Consider the following 22,570-nt stretch of genomic DNA (forward strand, 5'->3'; position numbering starts at 1 on the left):
ATATCATTCTATTTACTTATTAATTATCAAGATTTAAATACATTAAACATATTCTCTCAAACCTGGCTGGCAAAAGAGGTAGATAATGTAATACTTACATAGCCAACTTAATGTTCATTATAAACAAGTAAGAAGTAAAGAGGCAGGAATCCCCATTGAACTCATATAACAAGTTAATGACTCAAAAGCCAATCCCATGATAATAATCTTTCCTTTGGTATCACTGTCATATGTCTTCATTTGATAAAATAAACCTGAAGAACATTAAGGCACAGAAAAAACTTGAGTGAATGTAAAAAATAAAATGTTATTAACAAAGGAAACAAAGTCTATTTATAACATATTCACTAGGAACCACATGCAACACTTAAATATTTGCATTACTTTCTTTTGGCAAATCTAATGTTCCTAATTACAGCCTAATTGTACTTGAATATTATATTAACAATATAGAGAAATCACAGTACCTTATCCACAAGTGTTCAGTAGCTGACTTTTAGTTAATAGTTTAATGAAATTTCATCATCAGTACTAAAATAAAATTATACAAAGTATATTTTTATTGGCAATGGGTCAAATATATTATGACATACAAAAGTAGTACATTATATTATTTTTAAAAGCTTTTATCATTTGAGGCAAAAATTGAATAGCAAATCAGATAAGTCATGTTTTCATATATTTCAAAAACGACAAGACACTCAAGAAATTGGTCAGTTTTCTTTAAACAGAATTGAGATCAATGAAGATATGTATTATCTGAAGGTAATACTAATATATTTTCTTTTTCTTACAATTTCGGAATTTTTGGCTGAATTCATTTCCTCTATTGTTTTTTGTGCTACTATCACTGTCACTGGTTTGCTTTTGCCTCTTTCGGGTATTCATCTCATAAAGGTCAGAGTCACTTGGTTGTTGGATAGTGCCGCAGTCTCTCGGCTGGGATGCCACAGTCTCTCGGCTGGGCACAAATCACGAGTCTCCACACAGCTTGTAGATTCAAACAGCAATTCTTTATTCCCGAACTCACACCGGCCGTCTACAAACACGCTCTGGGGGAATCCATGTTCTCTGCTCAAATCCACACTCTGCCCTAATCCACTCTCTCCCAAATCCACTCCGCATGGGCTTCTGTCTCCCAAAATATACTGTCTGACCCTAAGCACTCAAGAGGAACTCAGCAGCAGGATACGCCCTATTCCAAAAGAGGAACACCCTAATCTCCTATTACTAAACCGCCCTATTCTAAAGGGGAAACACCCTACTCTCCTATTATGCTAAACTGCCCTATTCTAAAGGGGGAACACCCTAAACACGGATCCTGCCCTGGTCCTTGAGCAAGGTCACCTTTCAGAAGTCCTTCCACTAGACAGCATGGGAGTAAGCTGGCAAGGAATTTGTCATACCTACTTGGCTGATGGCTCCCAGCATCTCCCCCCTTCTGATTAATTAAACAACAAGTAATGTGGCTTAAGGACCATGCCTGGTAGGTTGTCCAGTTCAACATATGGCTCTTACCCGTCATCGGAAAACTGACCTTTAGGTAACTGACCTTTAGGCGTCAGCCTCCTGTCTTAGGTTGATACCATTGCAACTGGATCATACCCGTCACTGACTGCCGGTCCAGCATATAGCCATTGGCCCCCAAATTTAGACATCACTAGCAGAAGGGAGGAGGATACAGAAATGCCACGACACCAAGCCAATTGACAGTTCCTTTGAAAAAATTGCATCATTGGTGACACCATCAGCAAAGATCACTGGTGACACCATCAGCAAAGATATGCCAGCATTACCACAATTTGCTGCACTAAACGTAGTTACATAGTCCAGGCAAGTTCTGTAAGCAGTTCAAAGGGGAGAAATCTATCAATCTGTCCATCTCCTCCCAAAGTCCGTTTCCTCCCAAAGTAAGTTGACTCCTTGATTGAGCATACTTGTTGAGTTATATTCATTGGGATGAAGATAGGAATTCTGGCAATGATGCTAAAAAGACATTAACCTGAAAAGAATTATTAAATATAATGAAAAGGAAAGGTGAAAGTAAACAAACAGATCTGTTAACCTACTTAAAAAACAATCCTTAACAGCTGTTTACCTGATTTAAATTAGTAAACAAGCAGATATGTTAAGCACCTTTAAAAACAATCTTTAACAGCTGTTTACCTAATTTAAATTAAGCCATTTAAATCACGTGAATAAAAAAAAAATAATAATAATTTGGATCCATTTTCTCATGAGCGCTCCTCATATATGAAATACGCACACACAGACATACAACACAAAACACAAATGTGCAAACAAACGTACAACACATAAGATAATAATAAAGGCCTTGTAGCTTTACCTAGGTGAAATCTCCATTGCAATGTTTAAAAACTCCACAGTCAAAAAATAAAACTGATCAGAAAAACATTAACCTAGGTTTGTATGAGCTCAAAAAATAAAAATAGAACCTTATGATGTGGGAAAAATGCAATAATAAAATAGATATTGAAAAAAGCATCCTTGTTAATCACTGTTGCAGATGTAAGAATGGCCAAGCTGGAGTTCTGGATATCAGCTGTTATGGATTTGAGTCAAATCATCTTCTTTTCGATCTGTAGAAATCGTTTTAGTTAGTCTTTCTGGAATCCAAATCGGCTGCTGTTCTCCCTGTGGAAACACACAAACAGAGCCCCGACTCCAGACAATCACTGGGTCTGGACCTTTCCATTGTCCTGTTAGAATATCTTTCCAAAGAACTTTAGGCTTATGCACATTTTTTGGATACATATGCCTTTCCGCAGCACTAAGTCCTGATGAATCCAAATTTAAAAAGTTTAGAGTAAAAAGTGTTATTTTAAGTTTATCTTTGGGGGATATATACCCCTTTCCAATTCCCTCTTTTTGTTTTAGTAAGTACGTTTTAATAGTTTGATGAGCTCTTTCAACTATGCCTTGTCCCTGTGGATTGTATGGAATTCCTGTTATATGAGTAATACCAAATGATGAGCAAAATTGTTTAAAAGAGGTAGAGGTATAGCCAGGACCGTTATCAGTTTTTAACTGTTTAGGAACGCCCACAGTGGCAAAATTTTGTAAGCAATGAGCTATAACATCTTTAGTTTTTTCTCCGGCATGAAGGGAGCCCATCAAAAATCCAGAAGAAGTATCAACTGTAACATGTAAATATTTTAATTTTCCAAATTCTGGCAAGTGTGTGACGTCCATCTGCCAAATATGGTTAGGTATCAGTCCTCTAGGATTGACTCCAAGATTAACTTGTGGTAAAAAGGTCACACAATTTTGACATTGTTTTATTATATGTCTGGCTTGTTCCTTAGTTATTTTAAAACGCTTTTGTAAAGTATTAGCATTAACATGGAATTTTTTATGAAAATTCGTAGCTTCTTCTAGTGTAGAGAAAATATGTATGTCATGTGTAGTTTTATCTGCTAAATCATTGCCCAAACTAAGGGCTCCAGGCAATCCTGTATGTGCTCTAATATGTCCTATAAAGAATGGATCTTTTCTGTCCCAGATTAGACTTTGTATAGTGGAAAACAAAGAGAAAACAGTAGAAGAAGGGGAAATCCTACCAGCATCTTCAAGAGATACTATAGCATTAACTACATACTGACTATCAGAAAATAAATTAAATACAGAATCTTTAAACATTAAAAAGGCTTGTAATACTGCATTAAGCTCTACCTTTTGAGCTGATTGTTTGGGTACTAAAAATGTAAAAGTTTGATCAGGGGTAACTACTGCTGCTGTACCATTATTTGACCCATCAGTGAATATATTTGGAGCATTCATGATAGGGGTTTTTCTTGTCATTTTTGGAAAAACTACAGGATGCTTAGACCAAAAAGACAACAAAGGATTAGATGGTAAGTGATTATCAAATGAAACATTAGATTTACACATGATTATTGCCCAAGTATTTAACTCATTAGCTAACTCATCAATTTGATCCATAGTATATGGAGTAATAATTTTATTGGGAGAAATTCCAAACACTCCCTTCGCTGCTTTTATTCCTTTGAGTATTAATTGTCCTACAGCCTCAGGATACCTAGTAAGAATAGTGTTAGGAGAATAAGATAAATGTATCCACAATAATGGACCTTCTTGCCAAAATACTCCTGTAGGAATATTTTTTGTTGGTAGTACAATAAATAATAAAGGCAAACTTATATCAATTCTATCCAAATGTATATTTTCCATATATGTTTCAATAATTTTCAATGCCTTTCTTGCTTCAGGCGTTAACATTCGGGGTGAATTTGGATCTGATGGACCTTTTAGAATATCAAATAAAGGTCCCAACTCTCCTGTTGGTATGCCTAGATAAGGCCTTATCCAATTTATGTCTCCCAATAACTTTTGAAAGTCGTTAAGTGACTTGAGTTGATCTACTCGTATTTGAATTTTTGGTGGACGGACCATGGTTGAGGATAATAGAACTCCTAAATAATTAATTGGAAAATTTAATTGTACTTTATCTATTGCTATCTCTAGATTATAATTTTTTAATAAGTTTGTAAGTGTGGCATAACATTCCAGCAATATGTTTTTATCTTTATGTGCCAATAATACATCATCCATATAGTGAAATATTTGTAGTTCAGGATTTTGATTTCTAAGTGGCTGGATTGCTTTATTAACATATATTTGACACATAGTTGGACTGTTAGCCATCCCTTGAGGGAGTACTTTCCATTCATATCTCTGATCAGGACCTTCATGATTTAATGCAGGGATAGTAAATGCAAAACGTGGACTATCCTCGGGATGAATTGGAATTGAAAAAAAACAATCTTTAATATCTATGGCTAAAACATGCCAGGTTTTTGGCAAAGCAGACAATTGAGGAATCCCTGATTGAGCAGGTCCCATAATAACCATCTCATTATTAATGGCTCTTAAATCTTGCAATAATCTCCATTTACCAGATTTCTTTTTAATGACAAAAATGGGAGTATTATGGGGAGATATGGAAGGTTGTATATGTCCTTCCGCTAATTGTTGTTTGACCAGATCATGGGCTACTTGTATCTTTTCTTTAGTCAGGGGCCACTGAGGAACCCACACTGGTCTTTCTGATTTCCAAGTAATTTTGATTGTCTCAGTGGCCCTTTCTGAAAATCCAACCCATGTCTGTCTGTTCCTTGATCTATTTGAATTGGTGCTGCTATACCTTGTCCTTGTTTTCCTAATCTTTTTTCTTTCCTAAAACCTTGTCTAGCCCTAGTAGTGGGCACATTAGGATTGATGTTATTTGTTAATGTCAAACCTAATTGATCTAGGACATCTCGTCCCCATAAATTTATAGGAAGATGATCCAATACATAGGGCTGTATAGTTCCCTCACAACCTTCAGGATCCTTCCAATCTAATATCATTGCACTTCTATGGGGATTAGTAGCCACTCCTAGGCCTCGAAGCGTTTGAGTGGCTTGTTGTAATGGCCAATGTTTTGGCCATTCCTTACTAGATATGATGCTAAGGTCTGCACCTGTGTCCAGTAGCCCATTAAAGTCGTGTCCTTGAATATTTAGTTTTAACATTGGGCGAGAATCTAAATTTAAAGACAACATAGCCCAATCTACACCTGTGGAGCCTAATCCCCTGGAACCTCTTTTTACACTATGACTAGGAAATTTATTATGTAGGCTGGGTATTATTAACAACTGTGCTATTCTGTCTCCAGGTGAAATTACTGATATACCTCTTGGAGAACTAGCTATAATTTTTATTTCACCTACATAATCGGGATCAATTACCCCGGGACTTATCATAAGTCCTTTTAATGTAGATGAACTACGTCCCAATAATAAGCCTACTGTCCCTTGGGGAAGAGGTCCTTTTACTCCTGTGGGAATGATTTGAACTCCCATCTCTGGAGTTAGTACTGCTCTGGCAGAGGCGCAGATGTCCAACCCTGCGCTCCCTCGGGTTTGTCTGATGAGGGATTTAATGGACAATGTGTCCTGGGCACTACTCTGATGGTGTTGCTGGGTTCCTCCACTGCCCCGTATATTTGTGGTTGTGGGCCCCGGAGCATTGGGCCCGGCTGTCCGTTTTTTGGCAACGGAGCCTGATGCCTTTCTCCACGGTATCGTGGGTAAATACCTGGTCCTTTTCCGTTTTTTTTGTAAGGGAGTACCCTCTATGGTAGTTTGAGAACGGCATTCATTAGCCCAATGTCTCCCTCTACGGCATCGTGGGCAAATACCCGGTATTCTATTTCTTTGATACCTAGTTTTGTTAAATCCTCCTCCTATGGGGCAACTCCTTTTAAAATGTCCTGTTTGTTCACAATCATAGCATGTTTTTGGCCTGGTATCTAAAGCCTGTTGTACTGCAGCTGCCAAGACTTGCCCTTGTTCATTAATATCTCTACATAATTTAATATATGTGTTTAAATCTTCATGTCTCCATGGTCTAATAACCTCTCTGCAGCAACGATTTGCTTGGTCATAAGCCAGTTGTTTTATTAATGGCATTGCTTGTTCCGTATCCCCAAAAATTTTGGCAGCCGTTTGAATTAGCCTATCTACAAAGTCAGCGTAAGGTTCATTAGCTCTCTGTATTACCTTAGATAGCTGACCTTGTAAATCTCCATGTCCTTTTAAAGTCTTCCATGCCCTAACTGCGTCTGCAGCAATTTGTGCATATATAGCAGGATCATATTCAATTTGTTGCCGCTGACCCTCATAAGGTCCTTTTCCTAGCAACATTTCTAAATTTCTTTGAGGGTAACCGGCTGCTGCATTTCTCCTAGCTGTCTCTGCACAAAATTCCTCATTGGCAACCTTCCATAACAAATATTGTCCTCCATTTAGCACAGATTTACACATGCTAGCCCAATCTGCTGGCGTCATGTCCAAGTTAGTAATGGACTCGACCATGCTCACCGTGAAGGGAGCTTGGGGACCATAGGTTGTTACAGCCTCTTTTAACTGCTTCACTGTTTTAAAATCTAAAGCACGGTGAATTCGCTGCCCTCCTACCTGTTCAAGTACAGGGCATGCTAATCTTTGAGGTCCTGTCTCAGGATTCCATTTATCAACTACGGGGTTTGAGGGCCACTCAGCTGTCTCTATCGGTGGGGCTGTTGGTTGAATTAAACCCTCTTGTGATAAAACGGAGTTAGTAACAGCCTCCTGTTGTGGCCTTTTTCCTAACAACCCCTTTTCCTTTAAATTTTCTTCCTCTGTCTGACTAGCTGGAGAGACCTTCTCTTTTGCTTGATCTAAAATGTCTTTCACCATGTTCTGAACCTCTAACAATTTACTTAACATCTTTTCAGTTTGTTTTAATCTACTATAAAGATAACGCAACCCAATAAGATAACACAAAACAAAACCGAAACTGAATGAAGCAAAAACAGAATAAAAAATCGTTGTATCAATTTTCTCTTCCTCAGGGCCGACAAACTTCAAACCTTTAGTCAACCATTTTTTCCAGTTTGCCTGAGAAATTTCTAGGGATAGGCAGCTTGAAAGAAAAACAAAATAAATCAAAAGAAGAACACATTGTTTTCTGAAATGGTCACCCATTCTCTCGCCTTCCCTCAGGGGCGAGCAATTTCACTTACCTCCAAGTTTCAGACGTTCCCCGTACGGGCCACCAGATGCCGCAGTCTCTCGGCTGGGCACAAATCACGAGTCTCCACACAGCTTGTAGATTCAAACAGCAATTCTTTATTCCCGAACTCACACCGGCCGTCTACAAACACGCTCTGGGGGAATCCATGTTCTCTGCTCAAATCCACACTCTGCCCTAATCCACTCTCTCCCAAATCCACTCCGCATGGGCTTCTGTCTCCCAAAATATACTGTCTGACCCTAAGCACTCAAGAGGAACTCAGCAGCAGGATACGCCCTATTCCAAAAGAGGAACACCCTAATCTCCTATTACTAAACCGCCCTATTCTAAAGGGGAAACACCCTACTCTCCTATTATGCTAAACTGCCCTATTCTAAAGGGGGAACACCCTAAACACAGATCCTGCCCTGGTCCTTGAGCAAGGTCACCTTTCAGAAGTCCTTCCACTAGACAGCATGGGAGTAAGCTGGCAAGGAATTTGTCATACCTACTTGGCTGATGGCTCCCAGCAGGATAGTCCATTCATAGGAGCTAGGTCCAGCATCTAGATCTGGAACATGACTCAGTGAGGAAGACCCAGACGTGCTACTGGGAATTGGGCTGTCATCTCATAGAAAGGAAGCTGCAGCACTGGATTATGTGCATGCCGCTGCTGTGGGGGAAAAAAAAGTCAACTTATATACCAAAACAAATCCAAAATGCTAAGTTAAATGCACATTAAAAAGTCTAATGCATGTTAAAAGTAACATGAATTATGCAAATAGTCATGAGTAAATCAAATTGTATTTTGGTATAAGAAAGGCAGTGACTTCATAGTAGGAATGTGGGAGCTTCCTTAAATCCTTAACATAAACATTTAAAGGTTTATTAGTTTACTACAATATAGATTATCAAAGAAATATAATGCAAACCACATATGTAGTTTTAACTCTTCTAGGAGCCACAATATAAGAATAAAATGAAACAGATAAAATTTTTTACAAATGTATTAATCTCAATATATGATAGAGACATGATAACTAAAATTTCTAACTACTCACAGCAGATTAGAAATAAACTGTGATACCTTGAACTTGTCTTTCAACTCACTTCCATCTCTACCAGAGGGGGGGGAGAAAGAGAGAGACAGAGAGAGAGAGAGAGAGAGAGAGAGAGAGAGAGAGAGAGAGAGAAGAATAGAATGGAATATGTTGAGAAAAATACTTTCATAGTTTCAGGTAATGAGTGGTTGTTCATTAATATTATCTATATGAGCACCAAATACTATTAATGTTTTTCATGTTCTTCAAAAATTTGTGTCATATATATGCTAAACTAAATGGGTATCAAACTTACCAATTTATGAAAGAAAAAATATTCTTGAGGTAAAGCAGTATTATTAATGGGAAAAAACTGCATGGGAAAGGAAGGTCTGCCCAAGATTTCTTCATTTCTTTTGAGAAATAAAATGGAAAGCAAAAAAAAATCCTTAAAATTCTTAGGTACAAATATTCTTTTCTCTTAACAACTTAATGAGGGTTGTCCATAATCAGAAACAGAGACAGAAAGATCTTCTCTGGTAGCAGTTAGAATTAAATATCTTTAACAAACACATGCAAATAATGTTATTATATTGATAATGTAGTGTCAAAACAATACATTAATTAATTATTTCATTACTAAATATTAAAATTTCAACATTCAGAGTCACATTTGGTTTTCTGATATGAAAATGTTAGACCAGCGCTTGTATTTATATAAAGACATACAACATTTAGATAGTAACAGAACAATAGCAAGTCATTAATCATCACTGGACATACAGTTCAATCTTCTACAGATATACAAACAAAGAGGGAGAAATTATCATCAATTTATTTTTAAAGTATCTTTACTATGTAAATATATAAACTGTACTCCTTCCTAAATGGACTACTAATGTTAACATAAACATGTTGACTGATATCTTTCAGGCATTAAGATAATCAAAACATCTCTAATTAAAAAACTGTGGTGTTCCCCAAATTTCATTTATACATGTGATCGTTGCTCTTATGGAGATGTTATAAATCCTGGCTAGGTTCTGCAGCTACTCTTCAATAGTCTACTAGCTCTACAGTATATCCTAATTTTAATGCTAACCACTAATCCTTAGGCTAGGAAGCATACTCTAAGGGAGGCTGAAATCAGCACTGGCAGATGGGAAGAAATGACAGAATGTAGTCAGATGGATGGGGGAGACTCCATTTATAAATACTGAGAGTAGTATCCCAGAAGTCAGTAGAAGTCAGAAGTCCATACTTCATTAAGAAAGAAATTAGAAAAATATAAGTTGTTCCATAGGGGTAAACTGAATAAACATTGAGGCTGCTGAATGGCTGATCAGAAAGTTCTCATCACCTTAAAAAGAGTAGCTCTCATATAACAGTGGGGTTAAAAAATGAACAGGAAGAAAGGATGTGAAAGATAAAAATATTTATTAGTGAGAGGAAGAAGAAAAATATGGGAGCCCAGTTAGGAGACAAGGTGAAAAGTGAAGGGAAATTACAGAGTAGGGAAGACTCCACAGCAGAGGTGAGATAAGCTGCATTATGAAAACAAGTGTCAATTGTCTAAAACCAGTATTTTTCCCACGTGAATCTTTGGACACATAGTTGTCTGCATGGAGGAATCACATGTAAATTAAAAACTGTTATGGATTGATACATTCTCTTCATTTTCAGTTAATGAAACCCTCAGTACCTTAGAATGTGGCCATATTTGAAAACAGGATCATTGCATATGTCATTGGTTAAGACATGTTAATACTGGAATAGGATGGATCCATAACCCTTTATGACTGGTATTCATATAAAAAAGGAATATTTGGAGATAAAAACAGAAGAACAACATGTGAAAATAAAGGCAGAAATGTGGGTAAAGCTTCTGTCATTCAAGGAATACCAAGCAATGCTATCAAAACAACAGAAGAATAGGGGAGAAGCATGGGATAGATTCTTCTTCATAGCTTAGAAGAAACCAGTGCTTCTAATATTTTGATCCTGGATGTCTAGCCTCTGAAATTTTAAGGCAATTAATTTCTGTTGTTTAGGCACTCTATAGTACGTTGTTACAGTGGCTCTAGCAAATTAAAAATTAGTTCAATTAAGAGCAAGGCATAAGAGGCAATAAGAAGTCAAAAAATCCATTTACAAGGAAGACTAATGAAGACTAGATTACATTTGCACATCACAACCAGGACATGATAACTCATTCTCATACTTCCTTTATGAAATACCAAATACTAGAAAAAAGTACTACCAATGAAATGTAGTGTCATGGGATATACATATGACTTTTTTGACATTATAGTCTAGACTCTGAGATGATTTACAAACTATGTATCAAACATAAGATAGTTATACTGCAATCTTCTATTGCCTATCTATTCTTTTAAACTCCAAATCCTACAAATATTTTGTTCTTTTCCCAAACCCAAAGAAAATGAAGTAGTTTTTTGCTCTTGGTATTAAAGAAGAGGGGAAGCTATTACATCACATATATGGCTCAATCCATAAGTCTATAATGATTCCCCTATCTTAGTAGTAATTTTCCTTTTGTTGAATACTTACAATATATTCAGTACTTTAAGTACCTTGTATTTATTATAAAATTTTATTCTCATAAAAACTTTTTAAGTATTATTTTAATTTTAGAGATAAGGATACAGAAAGGTAAAATAACCTCCTCAGAGTCACAGCATTAATAAAGTGGCACTGGCAGAATTCAAATCCAGGTAATCTGATTTTATTACCTACTTTATTAAGTTCTCTTTATTCTCCCCAATATAGAAATTCTGGGGAGAATAAAAGTATGGAGCACACTTATTTGGGGTTTAGTACTTCTGCCAAAGATAATTCTGGGAATTTGCCAGTCCCAAAAGGTCACTCTCCCATGCCTTAGGGGGCTGATACAGTTAACAAAGGATAGGATGTTTGGTTATTATTAGTTTATTTGAAAATATTCAGTTCTGCCAAAGACAACAAGAAAACAAACAGGATGGACAAAATTCTTAAAAATGCTTAGTGTAGATTGTAAGTAAGTTAGCAGTTTATTAGTAGCAACAGAACTGTGAGGGATAAAATAAGCAAGAAACCTAGGAAGCCAAGATAGAATTCATAATATATACTAATGGATAGTGAATGATTTAGATCTTATTAACACACAAGAGAGATGGATACCTACTCCTGATCATGCCTAACAGTTATAATATAAAGAATAGTAGTGTACAGTTTATCATATTTATTTTATCATTTATATTTATATTCTGTTGCATAAGTCTCTTAATAAGTGTTTGTTTATGTAGTACTTAACTTGGGCACTTTAAAAGTTAGGGAAATTTGAACTCTGGGCTCCTAACCTTATGTGTCATTTTAATGTCATAGTTTGTGATCATTTTCATATTGTAGTTTCACTATGAACTGTTGGGCAGACTTCCTGAGATTGTTTTGATTAAAGCTTTAGTCAGTTGCCTGAGTTTTTTAATTAGGAAAACTCAAAGAATATTACTCAAAATGTTTCTCCGTTGACAGTTTCATTCATGTATGATAATGATTAAAATATAATAGAACCTTTATATATTAACAATAGCAAAAAGAAAATAAGGTAATCAAAAATTTTGGTGTGTCTTGAAATCATTTTTAACCCATGCAAACTCTTAAGATTTCTCTCATCTTCCTTGAATCTATACTTGATAAGGGAATTGTGTTGAATTTTCAGTAGATTATTTCACATGATTGTTTTATTCAAATCATACCTGCTCTTCCTAAACCCCTAGATATTTACCTCTAGGATGGCATGCTTTGCTCTTGTTGACATGAGAAATCATTGATTACATCTGTCTTTTAAAAAGGAAAAAAAATCTGATAAGTGAAACTAGTCAGGTATTTTAAGAAAAATGAATATAATGGAAGTGGAGAGGTAACAATAAAAACAATATATAATTTATATGTCTCTCTGTGTATATTCTAATTATATGCATATATATTTGTAGTATAGTTGCTGACTCATACTACCTGTAAAACTGGCAGTTTTTGTTGTTGCTATTATTTCTGTCATTTAACAATATGAAAGCTATTCTTAGATTTCTGACAGTATTTGTCTCATAGGATATAGTTTTCCAAATCCTGTGTTCTAATATTCTGGCAAAGATGTAAAACATAGATCAATTCAGCTTTCTCATTTCATAGATGTGAAAACTGAAATATAGGAAGTTGAGTCATTTTCCTAAAAATCATGAAACTTGCATTTATGGTAAAGTACGCTTAGCAAACTTGGTAAAATGCAAATTCTCCTTCATGGGCTGGAGAGGAAGCCCCAGTTTCTGCATTGCTAATAAGCTGTTAGGTGATGCATGGGTATGGAAGCACACTTCAAGTAGCAAGGGAATAGCATAGCAAATCATGCAACCTTAATAGCCAGTATGTAGGACAGTGACTTTTCCAAGACCCATGGGATTCTGAGCTCATTGTCTCAAACAAAATTATTATTTTTGTCTAAATTGTACCAATACTCTTCTGATGTGTCCAGTAATTTATTACTGTTGACTTATGAAAATCAAGTGCATACAAATGACTAATTTACTGTACTAAAGTCACTTTAACACAAGGGTGTTGTGAAAGAACATGAAATGTGTAATTTTAAATTCATGTCCTGGTGGCTAGATATCAGGGCTAAGTGACTCAGCCTCCATGAACTTCAGTTTGCTCATTTTTAATTGAAAAGAATAGTTACAATACTACCTCATAGAATTGTGAAGCTCAAATGAGATAATGTAAATGTGTGATATGATAGATTGTAAAACAATAATCCACTGTTTTCCCTTTAAATGCATTTTCTTTTAATTCTGTTGAATAATTTCCAACTGTAGATCTTCTCCATGCAGTTTCATGGACTACTTGAATCTCCTAGGTTATACATTTAAAAATGCAAATCTACCTACCAATCAGAATCTCTGGAAATTGCCCCAGGAAACCACATTCTGAACAAACGTACCCAGTATTTTTTCACACAGTTTTTTAAACCTATGCTTGGGAAATCCTAGTTTGTTTTGCTTGTGTAGTCAGATTTCTTGTCAGTCATTGTCCACATATTTTTATAAATAAGTGATTGAATATCTTGATTTTGTATAACACATTGAATCAATATTTATTTAATGAATTTGCATTGGTGGCTCAGAACTAAAATTTAAAATACATTTTTGCCTTTACTTTTGCTTTTGGCCTCTATCCTTGAGGGATCTTAGAGTTTCACCTATACAATTTTGTTTTAACTGCTGCTATAACCACATAAACACCTGTCTTGGTGACATCAGTGGGTCAATTGTTTCAGGTTTGGGATTCTGCTGTCCCCAAAGGCTCTTTATTCTTGATACACACAAATAGGCAAATGGACTAGTGAACTTCTGATGGGGGTCTTATTTGTGTTGCTCAAATGTGTACAAAATAGCTTATACCATAAATATGTTGCTATGGCTTTTTGGATTTCACCTGAAAATGTTCTGTTGTTTCTTATTTTATGACCTTAGGTCATTTAATCTGATTAATCATCACTTTATTCATATGTAGAATATGTGAAGAGTAAGGAAATTTAAAACAACACAGGACTTGGCATGGAGTGAGTGCTAAATAATCATATGCCATATGATTATTGTTGATATGAATGCTGTTGATAACAAATCCATTTTGTTTTCAGAAATAGGGAAAGAGAAGGAAGGAGATTTTCGGGTACACTTTTTGGGATGAGATTGTGGTTTAAGGGGATTATCATAGATAATCCCCTTAAAGATTTGTAGGATTTGGAGAGATGGGGTAGTGTGTTCTAGGGTGAATGCAGTAAGTGGTAGATTCTCAGCAAATTTAAAGTCAGATACTGCATCCATTGTAGGGTATGAGAGAAAGAGCGTTAATGATGACTGGGATCCGCTGGCCCAAGGGACTGAAATAATGGGGGTTGCTTTTGCTGAAATTGTAGAAGATACAGGTTTGTAATGGCTGGGAGTGCAATGGAGAGCTCAATTTAAGAAATGTTTAATTTGAGTTCTTATTAGATAATTCTTGAGGATGTCGAGGGCCTGGATCCATCCACATTGACAACCACAGTTACCTCTTGAATTTTCGGTTATGCAAAGCAAAATATTGGTCCTACAGATTCTTTCTTGTGAATTCTGGATGTAAAACTCTGACAAAGGCTCCTTTTAGAAAGTAACGACATTTCTCCATTTTGAAGCCATCTGCCACTATTCCTCATCAGCCTCACTGACGATGATGTTGTCAAGAGCTCACTCTCTGGGTTGCATGTGACAGAAACACAACTTAGATTACTTCAAGAGGCTAATCAATGTTAACTTAAAAATGCTTTTAAAAAGCCCAAGTATTTGGATATCAAAAAAATTAAGTGTTTAATGGAAGCTACAGTACCATCCTTGAGAATCCTTGTGTTATTTTACGTTAATCAGAAATATCACCTATGCTCTGTGCTGATATAAGCCTTGCATATAGAATTCCAGGATTCTGAGTAGATGATAGTCGCGCCTTGGAAGCAAGGTGGTAAAAGGCTGCAGTGTGTGTTCCGAATTTGCAATGTGCCGACAAGAAGAAGCTCATCCGATTAATGGTAGTACTTCCAGTTTGACCTAGGTTTTGAGGATTCATCCACTCAGCCAGCCTTTCCACAGATAATGAGTGCTAGGTTTGGACTGGTGAGTGAGTTTGGAAGGACTCTTTCTCTTCAAGGGTGACATATCAAAGGGGGAGAAAGAGAGCACGTAAAAAACAAATGCCATCTTAGTTCTTTATGCACCAGGGATACAGATCATTTTCTTCCTAGTAATATTCACAAGCGCATTACTATAATTCTTAAACAGGATTCAGAGCTGGACCCTGTCAAAGGTTAGGATGATTAGTAGGAATAGTTTTAAAAGAGTCAGTTTTACTTCTACTTTGGCACATGTTTGAACAATTGTTAACATAAAATTTAAAAATTAAATATGCCCAGGGGTTTTAATGATCTTTTATGGATTTCCCACACATTGTAGCAAACTTTTCCTTAATAACATCTGCAGGTCACCATGTAGAGTGTAGGCAAATTGAAGCACCAGGAGGGCATAATTTTGAAGAGATTTTATTCAGTTGTTGAAATTCCTATCAGAGGACTGATCTATCAGCACAGAAACCCTGTCTATCTGTGATTACCTTACCCAGCTCCTAAGCACAGAGCAAACTCAAAATAGATACTAGCACCACATGAGTCATGAATATTTTAATCATATGGTTAGAGGAGTGCTTAAGAGCATTTCTGGGTCTGTATGGCTGTCCTGCCACGTTCTCTGCTTTTTCTGTAAAGTCATCTAGCCCTATGTGCCACAGCCCTTTCATCTCTAGAGTGAGGATCCTCACCACTTCCAGGCCATGCAGTCGCTGTGAGAATTAAGAATCAATACAGGAAAAGTACTTGGAACTGTGACTGGAAATTTCTCACTAAGTATTAGTCATTCATAGTATAATTATCATTATCACTGTTACGGACAAATTTGTACTTTAAATTGGTTATTTATATGCTATATCTAAATTATAAAAGGTTTTTTCCTTCTTCTTGCAATTTTACTTCATTCATTGTATGTTATTGTTACATTCTCACTAATTTATAATCCGCCTCTTCCTTTGTGAACTGTCTTCCCAATTCACTGTTTTTCACCAATTCCATCATGACATTAAACCATCTTGTGCGACCATATTTCCCAATGAGTAATCACATCGATTATCAAGTCTGAAGAAAGAGCTCAACAAAGCTGTCTGCATACATCTTCACAATCAGAATTTCAATATATAAATAATGGTATATTTATATGTTTTACTAATTCAGAACTGTTACTGGGAAAGACAAACATATTTAGTAAAAAGTTGTAAATACAGAACGTTTTCAGTGTACGTATTTCCAAGCCAATGTTCTCCTTTTTTCTAAGAGCAGCCACATGATATGCATGATATTGGTTAGCCTTCCCTCATGATCAGGCAAGGATAATGTTCAACTGCCATAGGAGCTGCTGCTTGTGAAGGTACTAAAATGTTTTGTTGCTAAACTTTTGCTCTGTGATATTCATTATGCTGGTAAGCTACCAGCCATGCTCTTTCCCCCCTTATACATAATGCAAAGATAAATGTGCAAACTTCCCTGATAAAATTGATGCTTATCAATTAACATCTAAAGCAGTAGGATTATGTTTATATATATTTTAAACTATCAATAACAATGCTGGCCCATTATATCCAACTTCATGTAATTAAAGTTGTTAGACATTTTAGCCAGTAAATGTATGCTTTCAAATAAATTTGGAAATAACATATGAATGCAGGAGTGGACTAATGAAATTGGTGACAAAACATAATCACTGCCTCACTCCTTTGTAAAATCAGTTAAGCAGATAAATTTACTAGAGTAAATTTTGAAAATTAAATTAAGGAAATGGTTTTCTGCAAGCAAAAATATTAATGTGCTAAAATCCCCTAATTTCTTCGCTCCCCTTTCTTATCACCTGTAGAACGAAAATAAGAAGGAACTGAACATGGATGGCTTGGCTCATGAATGCTCTCAGTCATTTTTGGCTATAAAAGAATAAACAGCACAACTCAGATGGGTGTGCTGTGATAGAGCAGCAATGAGACACCACGATCAGCTGGACATCATGAGAACATTTCAACTGAAATTTCCATGGGACACTCCAAAATGTAAACTGATGATTTCTCATAGGCTACTTAAATCATAACTGCTCATTACTGCAGGTGAGTTTTACCTGTGAACACACAGTCAACAGAAACTCAGCTTTGAAGGTGACACAGCTATCTCTGTTTCAGTTTTCAAAGTATCAATATCTACGTGTGCACCAGAATCTCCTGAGCATTACCTGTTAAAGTATATTGCCATCTTTTGAATAATGTGAGAAAGAAAATTAAAGAGCGAAAAAAATACCACTTCCAAGTCGTTGCTATTAAACTTATTTCTGCTTATCAATAACACCCAAGATTTGGGGGAACTAAAATTTAATGGAAATGAACCCATTGGAATGCATCCCATTTAAAAAGAACAGTGCACCATAAGATTTTTCAAAAGGTGCTTATTCATTTTCATATGGAGCCTCCATTTAAATATTTAGGGCTATCATGAAGACTAGACTATGTGGGGCTTGAGTAAGGGTTTGGACCAGGTTTATATCACTCAGTGGGATTAATGACCTGACTAGTCCACTGAAAATGTTGAAGGATGCCATCATTTTTAATACAGACTATTTTCCTAGATATTCAAAAGGTGGGAAAATACATACGGGTTTTCTTGGTGGTCGCGTTAACTGTGGCACTGAAGGGGCCGGTGCCTGCACTGTTGTATGCCCGGACAGCCGCGTAATAGGCAAGGTTGCTCTTCAGTCCCCGGAGCCTGGCTGAGGTCTCGTTTCCGGCCACTCTCACCTTGCTTGAGGACTCCTGCTCTTCCCCACTGACCCAGTACCGCACCTGGTGAGGAAGATGCACCAGATGAGAAGGCTGGACCCAGCACCACCTTCCTCATTCTGTGGTTTTCATTAAAATGAGGACTGCGATTTACTTTCTTCTTTATTTGACAAATACTTCCAGAGGATCTACTGTGTGCCAGGTGCTGCATTAGGCTCTGTGGCACAGCAGTGTACACACAGGAAAGGAACCCTAGGAGGAGAATGAGGACAAACATGTACACAGACAGAGCAGATAAATTTAGAGTGTTGAGCATGATCAGACTACGATATCACAGTGGGAGAAGGAAGGGGAAATCTGCCTGCCTTCTCAACTCTTAACCAACTGAGCCCAAGGTCAAGTCCAAAACACTGGCAGAAAGGCACGAACTCTATGGACAGCTGAGGTTCCTTCCTGGAAGAAAGTGAACTGTCAGAGGAAAACATTATTAGATTGACTGTCCTGCAGTGCCAGCCACTGTCAGGTGACTAACAGTGCACACAGAGCTGCACCAGAGGGAGTAAAAGCAGTTAAAAGGGCTGATTTTCAATAGGAATGGGCATTAAAATATTTTTCATATATTTCATTATCCTGGGCCACGCAAAGTGATCTTAGACATACCAGGACATATAAGAACTCAAAATACTTAACACCAACCAACCAACCAATCAATAAATGGGCTAAGGACCTGAATAGACACTTCTCAGAAGAAGATATACATTCAATCAACAAATATAGGAAAAAATGTTCAACATGTCTTGTAATTAGAGAAATGCAAATCAAAACTACTCTAAGATTTCATCTTACTCCAGTCAGAATGGCAGCTATTAAGAATACAGAAAACAATAGTGTTGGCAAGGATGTGGGGGAAAAGGCACACTCATACATTGCTGGTGGGACTACAAGTTGGTGCAACCCATCTGGAAAGCAGTATGGAGATTCCTTAGAAAATGTGGAATGAAACCACCATTTGACCCAACTATCCCACTCCTTGGTTTATACCCAAAGGACTTAAAAACAGCATACTATAGGGACACAGCCATATCAATGTTTATAGCAGCACAATTCACAATAGCTAAATTGTGAAACCAAACCAGATTCCCTTCAATATATGAATGAATAAAGAAACTGTGGTATATATACCCAATGGAATATTACACAACATTAACAGAGAATAAAATTGTGGCATTTGCAGGTAACTGGATGGAGTTGGAGAATATCATGCTAAGTGAGGTAAGCCAATCCCCAAAAGCTAAGGGTAAATGTTCTAATAAGTGGATTCTGATCCATAACAGGGAGGGGGAGGCATGGGAAAAATGGAGGAACTTTGGTCTTGCAAAGGGGAGAGAGGGTAGGGATGGTGCATGGGGGCAGGAAAGATGGTGGAATGAGATGGACATCATTACCTTAGGTACATGTACGACTGCACATATGATGTGATGCTACATGGTGTACAACCAGAGAAATGAAAAGTTGTGCTGCAATTGTGAACAATGAATCAAAATGCCTTTTGCTGTCATTTATACCTGATTAAAATAAATTAATTAATTAAGAGAAAGATATACAAACATATGGTGAAAAAATATGAATATAAGAGAATATTTGCTGAAGGGAGGAAAAAGGTAGAGAATAAAATAAAAATACATTCTTAAGTACTTACAATTCACATTATAAAGTATTTTACTATAAAATTTTGTGTGCTTTCTTTTTTTGAACATACAGATTGTCTATAAGTAAACAAAGTAAATACAAAAATTTATGCAAATAAATGATTTAGGAAAGTTTACATATTCTTTGTGTAGATAAGACCTGGTATTACTATCTGCTGATCTAAAGCAGGGGCCACATAGTAAACACAACAGCAGATCTACTAGGTTCTCACAAGGGCTTAAGCATATTTCTTACTTTTATAAATATAGACAATCTCTGTTCACTCGTTCTTTCTTCTTCTCCTTCTCCTCCTCCTCCTCCTCCTCCTCCTCCTCCTCCTCCTCCTCCTCCTCCTCCTTCTTCTTCTTCTTTTTGGTGTTGGGAATTGAACTCAGGGACACTCAACCAGTGAGCCACATCCCAAGCCCTATTTTGTATTTTATTTAGAGACCGGGTCTCACTAAGTTGCTACGTGCCTTGTGGTCCCTAAGTCTGGCTCTGAACTGGCGATCCTCCTGCCTCAGCCTCCCGAGCTGCTGGGACTACAGGTGTGCCCACCATGCCCAGCTCTACTCTCTTCATTGCAGTATATGGCCACCTTGTTCTGGCCTTTATGTTTTACTGTTGAAGGCAAAATATAAAAATAGGAAATAATTATTATAACTTATACAACTAAAAAGCAATTTGAGCTCAATGAAACTGGCAATAATTGCTTCTGAGTGCACAGAATGTTGGAAACGGTAAAGGCTTGTGACCACAAGAAACAAAAACAAAAACTTAAAGACTAAGAACATAGCTCAGTGGCCAAAAAGGAAAAAAAGAAGAAAGAAAAAGAAAAGGAAAGAAGGCTTAAGGGACTGGGAAGCTGGACATAGGACAGAGCAGATTTTTAATAATGGAGCTACTCAGGTTTGCCTGATTGGAGGAGGATAGACTTTCTATTTAATTAATTAATTAATTAATTAATTTTAAAAAGGAGAGTTCTAATTTTCATGTAAAATGTCCTAAATTTAGGGTTGACTCAAAACCAATACTGTGTTGATCAAACAAAATGTGCTTATGGGCCACAGCTGATTACAAGTGTCAATCCTCTGTACAAAACACACTACAACTTATTCTCTTTTAAAACACTACTGGGTGAGTGTTAAGGCCCTAAATGATAAGTGAAAGCAAATTATATATTGTGCTAGATCAAAATCTCCCTATGTATGTGCACATGGAAGGATATGTACCCTTATATTCACACAAAATGCTGATCTATGGATGCCTTTATGTGAATTTCTCTCAGAGAAGGGTTATTAGTTTTAATAAGAATCTCAAAGGGAGGATGTGAGCCCAAACAAGTAACATTGAAAAGGATACATGGTTTCTTTTCTAATGCCATAGCCAAATAGCCTGTTAATGGATACTAAAAGCTTTTATATATGGTAGACTCACCAAGAGAAAACACTGTGTGTTGTTAGGTCTAGATGAGCCGTAAATGATAAGAAGATTTCCCTGCTCCTAAGAGCATTGTCTAGTTATTAACTAAGAATGATACAGATCAATAATTATAATAAAATGTACCAGACACAAAACCTGAAGCTTGGGATACAGCATAGACGGGGGTAGCATATAAATATGACTGTAAGACGGCAGCAGGGAGGATTCAGGTGGTAAAATCAGGACCGCCCAAGCTTCCCTCCCCTGTCAGGTTCCAGTGTCAGGGTTGTTCCTTTTCTGACATATCAAACTGGTTGAACACAAGTTGCCTAAGAAAATGTTCTTAGGAGGCTGATTTAAAGAAGACATAAATATAATTTATAATTGGTAATGTGGAATCTCTTTTTGTAAATCCGTTTATAGAAAGTACTTGAAAGTTCTTGATAGCGGCCTGTTTTAAAGTACTTTAACCAATCTCCACGCATCAGAAGGAGAGCTTTATTTTTAGATCTTAGTTGCTGAGAGGTATTAGAAACATTTAGACACAGAGAAAAATTGTGACAAAGTTGAACATGATACTAGTTAGTGACGACTGATTATATAATCTTTTTAAACAGCTTTCCTTAAAGAGCTGAATAAATATTCATGTAACTAAAACATAAGGAAACAGAGATGTGCCACTAATATTGCCAATTTTCTGAAAGAATTCCATTATGTTCCAAGAAATTTTGTTCAAAAATGCTTCTATAGGGCTAGATCATTTTTTTAATAAGGTGGAATAGTTAAGAAAGAAATAAGAAAGACAAATATCCCATTTTTCTCTCAGTTGTGTTCTGGATTTAAATAATAAAAGTACTCCAACTGAGAGAAGAGAATATTTCTTTGCTAATTTGGATTTTTATGGGCACAATCACAATACAGGGATGGGAAAGGAAAGATGTCTATGTTGGAGGAACAAACTTTGAAAATGTAATTGTGCAGAAAAGGGTGAATATAAAGTTGACAGAATATGAAGGTGGCATCTACAAAGGATGATCAGAGAGACGCACATTACCAAGACACACCCTGTTAATAAAACACAAGACACACCCTGTTAATAAAAAAGCCAGTGTAGATACGACTAGAGGCAGGGCAGCTAAATACACTGATGAGTAATGGATTATAAAATAACTATACCTAAAATGTCCAAGTCTGTTTGACAAGAGATTGAATCTATTATGTAAGAATAGGAGATAAAGAAAAAAGATCAGCCCAATTTGAAAAACAATAAGTAGGACTTGTAGACCTGAAAAAATGCAATGATTAAAAAATTAAGGAAATCAGTAATAAGAGTAAAGCTATAGACTAATAGTGGAAGGGTGAATTAATGAGCCCAGGACATAGCCTGAACAAAGAAATGA

At 36.5% G+C, this 22,570-nt stretch overlaps 1 protein-coding gene and 1 pseudogene across 1 annotated transcript in view; both read right to left on the reverse strand.

The window, feature by feature from the left end:
• Positions 1 to 771: 771 nt before the first annotated feature.
• On the reverse strand, positions 772 to 16,320 carry LOC143390080 (splicing regulator RBM11-like; annotated as a pseudogene).
• Positions 16,321 to 17,120: 800 nt separating this feature from the next.
• The window catches only part of LOC143641197 (contactin-3-like), a 51,313-nt gene continuing 45,863 nt past the window's right edge, over positions 17,121 to 22,570 (reverse strand). The window contains exons 11-12 of the mRNA XM_077108541.1: positions 17,936 to 18,122; positions 17,121 to 17,149 (exon numbers count right to left, since the gene is read on the reverse strand). Of these exons, the coding sequence (XP_076964656.1) occupies positions 17,121 to 17,149; positions 17,936 to 18,122 (216 nt within the window). The remainder of the gene's footprint in view (positions 17,150 to 17,935; positions 18,123 to 22,570) is intronic.

Source organism: Callospermophilus lateralis, unplaced genomic scaffold, assembly GCF_048772815.1.
Source record: "Callospermophilus lateralis isolate mCalLat2 unplaced genomic scaffold, mCalLat2.hap1 Scaffold_89, whole genome shotgun sequence".
NCBI classification, from domain to species: domain Eukaryota; kingdom Metazoa; phylum Chordata; class Mammalia; order Rodentia; family Sciuridae; genus Callospermophilus; species Callospermophilus lateralis.